The following is a 12,400-nucleotide window of genomic DNA, read 5'->3' as shown; positions in this document are numbered from 1 at the left end:
GGCTGGGACTGACAGCTAAACTACTGATGCCCACAGTGGTATTTTTACTCCTCATTTTTTGTGTGTGCCAGTTGGGTCTTCCCTGTTGTGCAAATGCAGTGCCAAATGGCGCAATGATGATGGTGACAATGGGCAATGCTCGAGGTATAGTGGAAACCGTAAAAGAAGTACAAGTGCAAACAGGTGAAGAGGGTGGGCCAAAATACCAAATGGTTCCGGTATACCGCAATGGAGATATAATAGATAGATTATGGCACACAACAATCAGAGAACCCCATGAACTAGAGTGGTATGAGGAAGTATGGGTTGACCTGGAAGGAGATAGGGAATGTATATACTTGACCTGTACACCAGATGAATATGCTCGAAGAGGGGGGAGCCTGAGAGGAGTGTGCAGGGCTTGGATGCCGATAAAGGGCACACCGGCATGGGACGAGGCAGTAGTTGAGGAAAAGGAATGCGAGAGGCTGGGGGATTTAAAGTATTCGTTACTTAAGTAACAAAAGGGGGGAAATGTATGGGAGGACAGGTCCGAAGAGACCTCCCCCTCCCCTGCAGTCCCCTCCTCACTGACGTCCATGGCTCATCGGAGACCCCCTTCTCACCGGGGCCCAGGTGACTGGGGGGCCACTGACCGACACATCGACAGAAAATGCTGTAAAGGGAGAGGACCTGGAAACCATTTTGAAAGCCAAACCGCCATTGTGAGACATAGGCCCTCGTGCGCTGCAGCACGGCCCCCACCCTTAGAGACTCCTCGCATGCCCTGTTGTCTCCGCTCCCTGGCAGATCCGCTGACAGCCCGTTCCCACGACTAGTTGGACATGAGCTAGTGCTAGAAGCAAACACTGTATCAGTCACCTTCCGCAGTACATCACCACTGAACAGCGTGACCGGGTCAGCGGGCCCGGCTTGGAAAATAACTGCATTTCATTCTCTAGCAAAACGAGGCCCCAATGCAGTACCAAAAGGTTGCCCCCATGTTATACGTATTGCATCCAACCACCTTCCTATACAAGTACCTGTCAAAACCCATGAGTATCGAGTGTTTGCAGTAGAATGTATCAGTATGGGACAAACAGGTCGAGCGATGTCCAAATCACTCCAGTTATGTGCATATAACAATTGTCCCAAAGATCCCACGTTATGTGTTGCACCAAGGGGAAATGTACATAGAAGCCATGCTAAGTCTTTGTGCACTACCTAAAACCAATGCTGCTAGAGTACAATGGAACACAAGTGTAAATAATGCTGGAAGAACATGCGTGTTGCTACAGACAAGAGCAAATTTAATCGTACAAGTGCAATATGCATCTCTGTTCCCGTGTACTCCACCAACCCTAATGCTACCTCGCACACTACGTTTATATGTAATCCCAGAGCAGCTATGTGTGCAAACACTCACTCTGTAGTGGTCTAATGAACATTAGTAATATAACTAATGCATGCAAAAATGATTATACAGAGGCATGAACTGTGCCGGAATGTAACCCATTTGAATCGTAACAAGTACTATATGTTTTATATACTTTTATGTCTCCACTATAAACTGCAATATGTAAAGAGAATTTCACTGTGGGCACATCCAAGGCCACTTCCCCTCCCTCTTCCCTGAAACCCGCCAGAGGAACGCGGAGACCCAAGCCGCGCCACCTTGCCTCCCCCAATCTTGCTGGACCCGCTCCAGGCATCCACGTTCCCTCGCAGCTCACAGGGCCGCAGTCAGCCCCCTGAAGTATTTACAACTAAGCAATAAACCCCGGCCATAACCAAAGGCCAAAGGGGCCCCCACTGAGGTCTCATGGCCCACTGGCTCACCCCAGATCAACGGCCCCTGTAAGATAAGACACCCAATATTGAACCAACATCGTTTAAAGCTATTTGTCACGACTTCTAACAAGACTTGAAGCATTGCCTTGGCCACCCCATACCCTGAGACCCGGCCCCATGACCCACAATACCTGGTCAACAGGATGATGGTAACCATGTACTGATATATTGTCAAAGTATCCCACCCAATGTGCATTCCATGTGTGTTGCATTAACCTGCAGGCTGACCCAATGCAAGATTTACAGGAGAGCTGGTATGACTGTGTTGAATGAATGAGGTGTGCGTGGTCATAGGGCAGGAGGCCAAGAAGGACGTCCATCAATGACAACTGACCATGCCTGGCATGACAGCACCGCCCGGATGAGCCCAGCTGACCTACTCGCCCCACGTTGGCACCTGGTGACGTCCACCAACCACGAAGCAACACATCCCAGCTGCACCTATAGTTAGTCGACGCCACCCAATCCCTGTGAACATGTGCCCCTTATAGTGTATAGGTTCTTATGACGTGTTCTGTAAATATAAACGCCTGTCTTTGCGATTGTCAGACAGAGCGCTCTCGGAGTTTGCAGAGTCCTTTGCATGCCCTATTTGACTTAGATAAACTCCCTTTAAGCTCACCCGCACTTGGTCATAGTCTTATTCCCATCTTGGGAGTCTCCATTATTGTCTCCTATTGCGGGGAGGGTCGTGCTATTTGGGGGCGTATGCCTTCACATGCAACATGAAAGCTGCTATTCTACACAGAGCTTATTCTGTAGTGATTAATAGAAACATTCTATTGTTGCATACCCGTTGCAGGGTGTAGCTTTGGGCTGTGTCTCTTTGGTGTTGTGTATCCGTTTGTTCGTCCAAGCGCCCTGATGCCCTCGGGCTACCGGCGGTATACAAAAATATGATACATACATACATACATACATACATTGATATAGCTAAATGCATAACGAGAATGTAAAAGTGTAAGTGATGTAGATGTATAACCCTTTTAGAAACTCAATAAGCATTATATGTCCTACACATTGTCTTGTCTTGAATATAATGTAGAGCATACGCGAAGAGTATCATCACAGACATATCCAAGGTCACCTCCCCTCCCTTCCCATTGAAGCTTGCCAGGGAAGGTTAAGGCCTGAGCTGCACAGCCGCACCTCCCCCAATTCGGCTGGAGACGCTTCAAGCATTCATGTTCCCCTGCAGCCCACAGAGCCATGGTCAGCCACCTGAAGTATTTACAACCTAGCAGTAAACCCAGGCCCTAACCAAGGTTCAGAGGTGCCCCCTTAGAGATCCCCATGGCCCACCAGTTCACCCCAAATTAATGGCCCTTGTAAAACAAGACACCCAATATTGTACCAACATTGTTTAAAAACATTTGTCATTACTTTCAACGAGACTCGAAACTCGGACAGCTCACCCCGTGCCCTAAAACCTAACCCCATGGTCCATGATATCTAGTCAACAGGATAAGAGTAACCGTGTCGTGATGCATCGATAGAAAGCATGACTTAATGTGAATTCCTCCTGTGTCTTATTAACCTTTAGAATAACCTATTGTAGGATTTACAGGACAACCAGAGTTCGAATAGTGTGTGAGTGGTGTGTGCATGGCCCCTAGGGCAGAAAGCCAAGAAAGATGTTCATCAATGACACCGATCGCGCCTGGCCTGGCGGCACCTCCCAGATGAGACCAGCTGACCTCTCCACCCCACTTTGGCACCACAGTGATGTCCACCAACCACAAAGAGACTTGTCACAGCTGCACCTATAGCTAGTCAACGCCACCCAATCCCCATGACCATGTGCCCCTTATAGTGTGTAGGTTCCTATGACGATTTTGGTAAATATAAACGCCTGTCTTTGCGAGTGTCAGACAGAGCGCTCTCGGAGTTTGCAGAGTCCTTTGCATGCCCTATTTTGACTTATATAAACTCCATTACTCTCACCCGCACTTGGTCCTAGCTTTATTCCCATCTTGGGAGAGTCCATTACTGCCTCTCATTGAGGGGAGGGTCGTGCTATTTGGGGACGCTCGCCTTCAATAGCTAAGGAGACACCTTCAAGTTTCTCACACAACTCAAAGCATTCCTCTTCAAGACTGGAACATGTTTTTATTTATTTTATTTATTTCCATTTGTAAAGCGGCCTGAGTCCCGCAGGTATCTGGGCACTGGTTGCAGTACATAACAGAAATTGTTACAGTGCATAGTATAGAAGAGGTAGGAAAAGTCTGATATAGCACTGATAGAGGTGGCACAGCTGGGTACAGTGAGGTAGAGGTCTTGTGTGAAGAGCCAGGTTTTTAGTTTTTTGCGGAAGGAATAGAGCGAGGGGTGAGATCTGAGCGAGAGTGGGAAGGAATAGAGCGAGGGGTGAGATCTGAGCGAGAGTGGGAAGGAATAGAGCGAGGGGTGAGATCTGTGCGAGAGTGGTAAGGAATAGAGCGAGGGGTGAGATCTGAGTGAGAGTGGTAAGGAATAGAGCGAGGGGTGAGATCTGAGCGAGAGTGGGAAGGAATAGAGCGAGGGGTGAGATCAGAGCGAGAGTGGGAAGGAATAGAGCGAGGGGTGAGATCTGAGCGAGAGTGGGAAGGAATAGAGCGAGGGGTGAGATCTGAGCGAGAGTGGGAAGGAATAGAGCGAGGGGTGAGATCTGAGCGAGAGTGGTAAGGCATTCCATTGTTTGGCAGCCACTACTGGGAAACTACGGCCCCCTGCTTTAGCTCGTTGGAAATTGGGCGTAAAGACAGACACAAGTGTTCACAGTTCAAGGGTGTTTATGCAGAAAATCTGTATGATTTATAATCTGAAATAATATTCAGTCATTTCTCCCCTGAAAAATTCCCGATGTGCACAAACCCCTACCCAAACCCCCACCCACACCCCTACCCCAACTTACCTTTCCTTCCGACGTGCTGTTTCCCTGCAGTGCCGGTTCCCTTTCACTTCCATGATCGGGAACCGGCACCGTAGGGTCCTTATCTTTTTTTTCCTTTTTTCCATTTGATTGGGTGAGCTGGGGGGGGTGTACCTTGTAACACCCCACTCACTATACTGTGTAGTATAGTCCCCTGCAAATCCCACAGCCTTTGTGTTTTTTTTTACTGACCCCACCAAAAGACCCAATACCACAAAAAGTTCAAACTTTTGATAGTTCAAACTTTTTGTAGTATGTGTTTTAGGTCTTTTGGTGGGGTCAGTAATTTGGATACGGTCATTTTGGCCTATTCCTATCAAACTATATATGCAGGTTGGAAAAATGCCTAATCTAAACCTAAATCTAAGATGGGAGCAAGCTTCGACCATCAAATAATACTAAGGCAGTCTTAGTGGTGTCTTGTCAAATAAAAGGGCCTATACTAAAAATTAAACGATTGTCAATCCTTACAACTAGATACAAAAAGAGTGTGGGATAGGGTTCACAAGAAAGAAAGAAGTGTTCACAAATGATAAGTCGCGATGCGGTAGCCGGGGGTCTCCCTTCCCCACGTTTTGAGCACGGGACAAGGCGGGACTCCTGAGCACATCACACTCTCGAGCTTTCCCAGCCCGAGACGGCAGTTCTGTTCTCAGCTATCAGGAACTTCAGTGGTCAGGTCTCTTTTCTACAAAAAGTCGCTAGCCTCCAATGACCTGATGTATTCAAAACAACAAACAAAAATGTATTTTCTGTATGTACACTGGGTGATTACTTTTCACCCCTGGATCCCCCTCCTCTGGGCTCAGATCCCTTTCGAATAGCAGCTTCCCTGTGTCGGGTTCACTATGATTTTGACTCACAAGATTTCATCTAGTCATGTTGGTTGATTGGTTTTCACCTCTGCGTCCCCCTCTTGCGGGCTCAGACCCCTCTCGAATGTCAGCCTCCCTCCGTTGGGATCACTCCGGCTTTTATTCATAAAATTTCACCTGCTACATTCATGAGTCATTGGGTGATGGCTTTTCACCCTTGGATCCCCCTCTTCCGTGCTCAGACCCTTCTCGAATGTGGTATTCAAAATGTTTTCGCCTGTGGTATTCACAAGTCGTTGGGTGATGGCTTTTCACCCTTGGATCCCCCTCTTCTGGGCTCAGACCCTTCTCGAATTGCAGTCTCCCACTGTCGGGTTCACAATGGCTTTTATTCACAAGATTTCTCCTTTTGCATTCATGTCTTTTTAAACTGGACATGCCTCCGTCGGGTTCACTCTTGTCAACACAATGTTCTTTGAGGAATCATGTTTTGCCCCTTTTTGGCGGCATGCCTCAGTCGCCGTCACTCTGGCCAACCACACAGTTCCTTCTCCTTTCTCACTATCCAGGGTTCATCTCCCTTAGCTTCCCAATTACGTGTTGGTCAAAGACTTTCGACTGTAAAGGGGGTTTTGCTAGACCCCTGTATGACCACTTTGACCTTTTCCTCGTGGCTCCGGGTCGAAAAGGGCAAGGTCACATCTCTTCTTGGTGTCCCTTCGGTAAGCACCGCCTTTCTCCTCTTCTTGAATAGCCGTACTTGGATAGCTGTCTCGTTGTGCAGTCTGCCTTGCTCATAGTGTGCTCTCTTGCTCCATCGTTTAACCCTGTGGGTAAGGGAAAGGGTCGTCAGGTGTGTGTGATTCGGGTCAATTGCCCGACTTTGCCTGACCCTTGTGTTGGGACATGTTAGGTAAACAGCTCTAGTGCTAGTCCTTTGTTTTTCATGGTGCAAGAAAGTGTTTGTGTCAGAAAAGGGGGTAGAGTGTCTGAATATCTTGCATGGTAAGATGGGGAAAAGGTGTTATAGGAAGGGGATACTGTGTCTCACCCGCTGGCATCCCACTCCCACTCCCCGAGGACGCCCCCTTCAGGTGATCCTCCCGCACTGGTCCACCCCCAGGAACTGGATCCAATAGCGATAGCCATGTCCTGGCCACCTAGATGACCGATCCCTGGGCACTAGCTAGAAAGACACCTTCAGGGTTCTCACACTAGCCACCAAAATAAAGAACTTGGGAGACACATCAGCCCAGACAGAGGAGTTACAAGGTATTCTAATGGCACTTCAGCATGTTGTTCCACACAAGCCCACATTTATTGTCTCTTTTCTGATTCAGAATACATAGTAAGGGGATGCAAAATTGGCCTACGATAGTGGGTAGAAAATGGTTTTAAAGATTCTTAATGGAACCCAATAGTATCTAAACAGCTTTACCAGAAGGTCTGGCACACCAAAGCAATTCATCGTATAGTTTGGGTAATGCACACTGAAGCACACAGAACATATTTTTCCCAGTACAGCAATCAAGACCCAACATTTTCACCACCTCTCTCAGCAGCTGGGACATGAACAGTCTTTCCTTTTTCACTGTTATCCCTCCGTATGCCTTTTATTACTGCTAATCTGTCGAGCTTCCGACTCACTTCCTCAAGATCTGTATCAGGAGCAAGATAAGATCTTTCCTTAATTAAGCTACTTCCCTCAAAGGCCAATTCTGAGAATATGAGATAATTAGGCAGCAATTTCATAGACTCTAAAGCCACCAGTTAAAGATCAGGGGTGTAACTTTACCCAGAGAGAGCAGAGCTTGGTGAACTTCCTTCATCACATTGTGGTAAAGTTCCTTCTGCCACTCCTTTAAAGCCTCCCACTCCTCTTCAGAGAAAAAGACAGGAGCATCATGGAAAGTGACCTGCGGCAGGAGAAGAACATTTGACATCAATTATTTATTTGTTCCTGTCAATGAAATACAGGATCAAATGTGTGTCCATTTATTAAAAAAGAGGTTCCTTCCTATTTTACTATCTTCTGTCATCAACCATCATTTTCTATAATAAAAGCCTATGTCATTTTCAAATCAATATAGGTCTTGTTTTCTCTAACAGGAAGATATGGCGACTGGTTAAAAGACAGGGCCGGCTGGGGTGCTTATTTGTATGCAACTCCATGCATATGTGAAACTTCAAAACGGACCCAAAAAAAACACGTACCCAAGGACTACATTAGAGAAAAGCTTTATTGTTTCAACTTCTTGTTTAGTCATAAATGTATTTAACAATCCACCCGTTTCCTGCACTTTGCTATCCTTCCTCCTCAAAGGCCCAGCAGGAAGGTTCTTTTCTCACAATGATGGGGAGAGTGTTCTGGAGCTTTGCGGCCATGACAGGAAAGCTGAATCCTCCTGCAGTCTTTCGAGTGAAGTTAGGTACCCTTAGGAAGTGGCAGTTCCTGGATCTTAGTAGGCGTGGGGGAGTTTATTTTTCCACACGGTGTGAGAAGTATGCTGGGGCAGTGTGGGTGAGGCACCTGTGTGCGATAGAGTCTTGAATTTGATTCGCTCACAGATCAGAAGCCAGTGGGCATCTCTTCTGGTTTCTGAGACATGGTTGTGCTTGAACAAGCCCAGGGTGTCCTGAAGGGCATTGTTTTGAATAGTTTGTAGCTTGCACACTTTTTGCTCAGAAGTGTCTGCAAAGAGGGCATTGCAGTAGTCCAGTTTGGCTCCGGTGATGGCTCTGGCAAGGTGGTTAGGCGTGGTGAGGAAGGGCCTGCTGGCATTGAGTAGTTTGGCGGTGTAGGCAGCAGGAGAGGCGATGGCATGGGAGGTCGAGGGTAGCATCTAGGAAGATGTCCACGGTTTTGGCTGCAGGTGAGGTTTGGATCAGGTTTCCATCTATGTTGAAGGCTTTGTAAGCTGGATCCATGTTGCGGAGTGTGGTGTGCGAGCCTACAATAAGGATCTCGGTGTTGTCGTTGTTAGACATAGCCAGTTGCTTGCCATACAGTTTTGGATGCTGTTGTAGACTGAATTGTTGGCCGCGGCATCTCGCTGGTAGGTACCTGAGAGAGGGAGGAGGATTTGGGTGTCATCAGCGTAATTCGTGTAAAATATGCCAAGGACATCCAAGTGCTCAAAGAGGGGTTTCGTATAAATATTATACAGAGTGGGGGAGATGCATGATCCTTGTGGGACTCCGCAGCTACTGGCGTGGGTGAGAAGAAGTCGAACGCTGCAGATAAGTCCAGCATGAGGAGCAGAGAGAGTTTGCCAGTGTCTTTGATGTCATCCAATCGGTTTTTCAGGTCCAGTAAGGCAGGTACAGGTCCAACCAGTCTGTGTCCGTCCAGGCCAAGTATGGGCCATGGGCCGCCGCTGCTTCCCAAAGTGAAGAGTTTAGATCTCCACAGCCCGAGACAGTTCTACTCGTGTAGCAAGGTATTAGCCTTGGCACCACTAGATACTTCTTTGCATCCAGAACCACTTAAATAGCCTTCGCTTAATACTGAGACTCAGGTTAACACTACTGACACTGCAAACGGGACGGCACCAAAGGCCTCCTTCAGGGACAACGCTCAGATGGTGAGGGCCACCTCGCCCGCAGTCCTTCCAGGCTTTCTGATTAATGCAAGATCAGCAGTGGCGCATTGCGCTGACATTTACACTTTGTTAGAGGATTCTTCCCCTGACCTGTTATGCTTTAACTCCACGACCGACCCTGACATTTTGCAGATGTTACCAGCAACATACACATTGCAGTGTCTGGATAGACCCACACCTTCTATAGGAGGTGGTCTAGCCCTGATTCACTTGACCTCTTAACTGTTGCTCAGTTCCTGTGGCTCATGATCTGCCTTGTTCGGCTCAAGTCTACACCCAATACGTCCATTCACATTCTGCTGCTTTACCGTCCGCCCTCTCAAGCATTGGCTAATTTTGCTATTCATTTTTCTCACTTTACTGCAGATTTGGTTTTAGTTCACCCCAATCTGGTTCTCCTGGGGGGTTTTAATGTTCACCCTAATGATCCTGCTGATTAGTCATATGGCAGAAACCTTGTCACTAATGTAGATGGCATTTCTATTTCTCTGCGCAAGTTTCTTCCTACACATTGTCGAGGCAATGTTCTGGATTTGATTTTTCCAGAAAAAAGTATTGACGCCCACTTTTAATCGACTTCCTGTGCTGTGGTCTGACCATTTTCTCCTGCTCTTTGCTATATTCCTCGCAGCCCTTCTTCACAGGTCTCCCAAACTTCTGCAAGCGTGCCGTTTCTGGGGTGGGGTTCAATGTCACGCTTTGGCTGACCATTTTCTGGACAATACCAATTATTTTGTGGCAACTACTGGTTAGGAACCCTATACTGTCTTACTAAATGCCCTAAGAGATGTGTCTGACAGTTTTGCCCCAATTCAGACATGATCTTGTTGCTCCAGACCTTCTGCACTATGGTTTACGCCAAATCATCGTGCCTGTAAGCAGGCCTGCCGCTGTTTAGAAGGCAGATGACATTCTAATTACAACTAGGAGTCAAAACAAGTCTGTAACCGGTGAACCACTATGACAGGGCGATCTAAGTAGCCAAATCTGTGTTCTTTATCGAATCGCATCATTGCTTCATCATGTTCTTCATAGGAACTCTTCAGAGTGGCTACAGAGCTATCTTCTCTTCCTCCAGTAGAGGATAATTCCTCCTGCCCTCAAACTCAATGCGATTCCATCAGCATATATTTTGCAGAGAAGATCTGTAAGATTCAACAATCCATTTCCTACGAGAGCCTGCCTCGGGTTGATTTTAGGCATGGGCTGCCATCTTCTATTTTGCCTAATGTAGTGGAGTCATTTCAATTTGAACTGGTCACCAACAAGGCAGTATCCACCGCTCTTAATCAGCTTCTCCTTTGGAATCCTTTCCTCTCCATGTTCTACAGGCCCTTCCTCAGAATGTCCTTCCTCTGATCACTAAAGCACTTTGCCATTCTTTTTCTTCTGGATGATTCCTGTTCCTTTGAAACACGCTTTGATTACCCCGCTTCTGAAGAAGCCCCCCCTTGATCCTTCTCTAGCCGTTCATTACTATCCTACATCACTATTGCCAGTTCTTAAGACACCTATGGAAGCAATCATAACTCTGCAACTCTCCCGTTCTTTGCTGTCTGGTTTTAGACCACGGATGTGAACTGAGTCTGTCATGGTCTTGTGATGCTTCGGGACCGCTGGGAGGTCGGGCGTTGATGTTTATGTTTATGTTTATTGAATTTATATAGCGCTTTAAGCCAAAGCACTTTACAATATAACAACAGGTACAAAAGTGAGAGAAGCATATTTACAAACATGAAACAGGTCATTAGAACAATATGTAGCACAATTTACAGGGGGGGAGATGGTGGGGGGAGGGTAGAGGAGGGGGTAGCTGAAGGGAGTTATGGTGTTGGATTTGAGGTCGGGGAGAGGGGGGAGGGAAAGGGAAGGGGGAGTGATCTGGGTTCCTCAATGCCCCTTAGTGGTATTAGTTACCAATTTAAGATCAGTGGGGAAGGGGAGAGGATGGAGGGGAAGGACGGAGGGCAAGGGTAGAAGGGGAGAGGGGTAGGGAAGGGAAGTCAGGGGGGAGTGAAGAAGATGGGCTTTCAGGGAGTGGAGGAAGGATGAGTAGGTGGGGGTGGAGCGGATGGAGAGCGGGAGGGAGTTCCAGTGTAGGGGGGACAAGAGTTGGAAGGAGCGGAAGCGTGAGGAGGCACATGGGGCTGGGGTACAGTGAGGAGGTAGAGGTTTGCTGAGCGGAGAGAGCGGGAGGGGGAGTAAAATGAGAGGAGGGAGGAAAGGAAGGGGGGGAAGGTCATGGAGAGATTTGTAGACAAGACAGAGGAATTGAAATTTCAGTTGTGAGAGGAAGGGAAGCCAGTCAAGTTGAGAGAGAGAGGAGGAAATAGAGTCTCGAGGGCTGAGGAGACATAGAGTACAAATAGAGGAGTGGTAGATGGATTTTAGGGGAGTTAGGTGAGAGAGAGGGAGTCCAAAGACGAGAGAGGACCAGTAGAAGAGGCGGGAGAAAATAAAGGAGGAGATTAGGAGTTTGGAAGCATGGAATGTGAGAGAGGAGCGGATCTTGCAGATGTTGTAGAGGTGATGGCGACAGGCTCGAGAGGTTAGAGAGATGTGGTTGGAGAAGGAGAGAGAGGAGTCGAGGTGGAGGCCGAGATTGCGGGCATGGGAAGATATGGGGAGGTTGGAAGGTGGAAAGTGGATGAAGGGAGGGGGAGAAGGGGAGAGAGTATTAGGAGGGAAGAAAAGCACCTCAGTCTTGTCAGTATTGAGGGAAAGAAAGGGGGATGACATCCAATCTTTTATGGCCGTGAGGCAGGAAGAAAGAGTGAGGTGGTGGTCAGATGTGAAGGAAGAGAAGGAAAGAAGGAGTTGGGTCTCATCAGCGTAGAAGTGGTGGGAAATGCCGAAAAAAGAAATGACTGGTGAGAGAAGGGAGGTATAGAGAGAGAAAAGAAAGGGTCCCAGCACAGAACCATGAGGGACGCCATAGTTCAGGGGGAGGCTGGAGAAGGAGCGGCCACCCCAGGAGACAGTGAAGGATCGATTGGAGAGGTAAGAGGTGAGCCAGGAGAGAACAGAGTCTTTGAAGCTGAAGGAGGACAGAGTGCTAAGAAGTAAGGGGTGATCTACGGTATCAAAAGCTGCAGAAAGATCAAGGAGGATGAGAATTGAAGATTGCTTAGCGTAGCGAGCAGTGCGGAGAGAGTTGAGGACATAGATCAGGGCAGTCTCAGTGGAGTGTTTAGGGCGGAAACCAGATTGAGAGGTGGGAGGAGGGAGTGGGATGAGAC

General features: G+C 47.8%; 1 protein-coding gene across 1 annotated transcript in view; it reads right to left on the bottom strand.

Annotated features, from left to right (window-relative positions):
* Nucleotides 1–12,400, bottom strand: part of LOC138489480 (uncharacterized) — a 446,304-nt gene that overhangs the window by 389,774 nt on the left and 44,130 nt on the right. Inside the window, exon 2 of the mRNA XM_069617218.1 lies at nt 7,355–7,475. Within this exon, the coding sequence (XP_069473319.1) occupies nt 7,355–7,475 (121 nt within the window). The remainder of the gene's footprint in view (nt 1–7,354; nt 7,476–12,400) is intronic.

This window comes from Ambystoma mexicanum, chromosome 9 (assembly GCF_040938575.1).
Source record: "Ambystoma mexicanum isolate Mex_15411 chromosome 9, UKY_AmexF1_1, whole genome shotgun sequence".
Classification (NCBI taxonomy): Eukaryota; Metazoa; Chordata; class Amphibia; order Caudata; family Ambystomatidae; genus Ambystoma; species Ambystoma mexicanum.
This window is presented reverse-complemented; position numbering and strand designations above follow the sequence as displayed.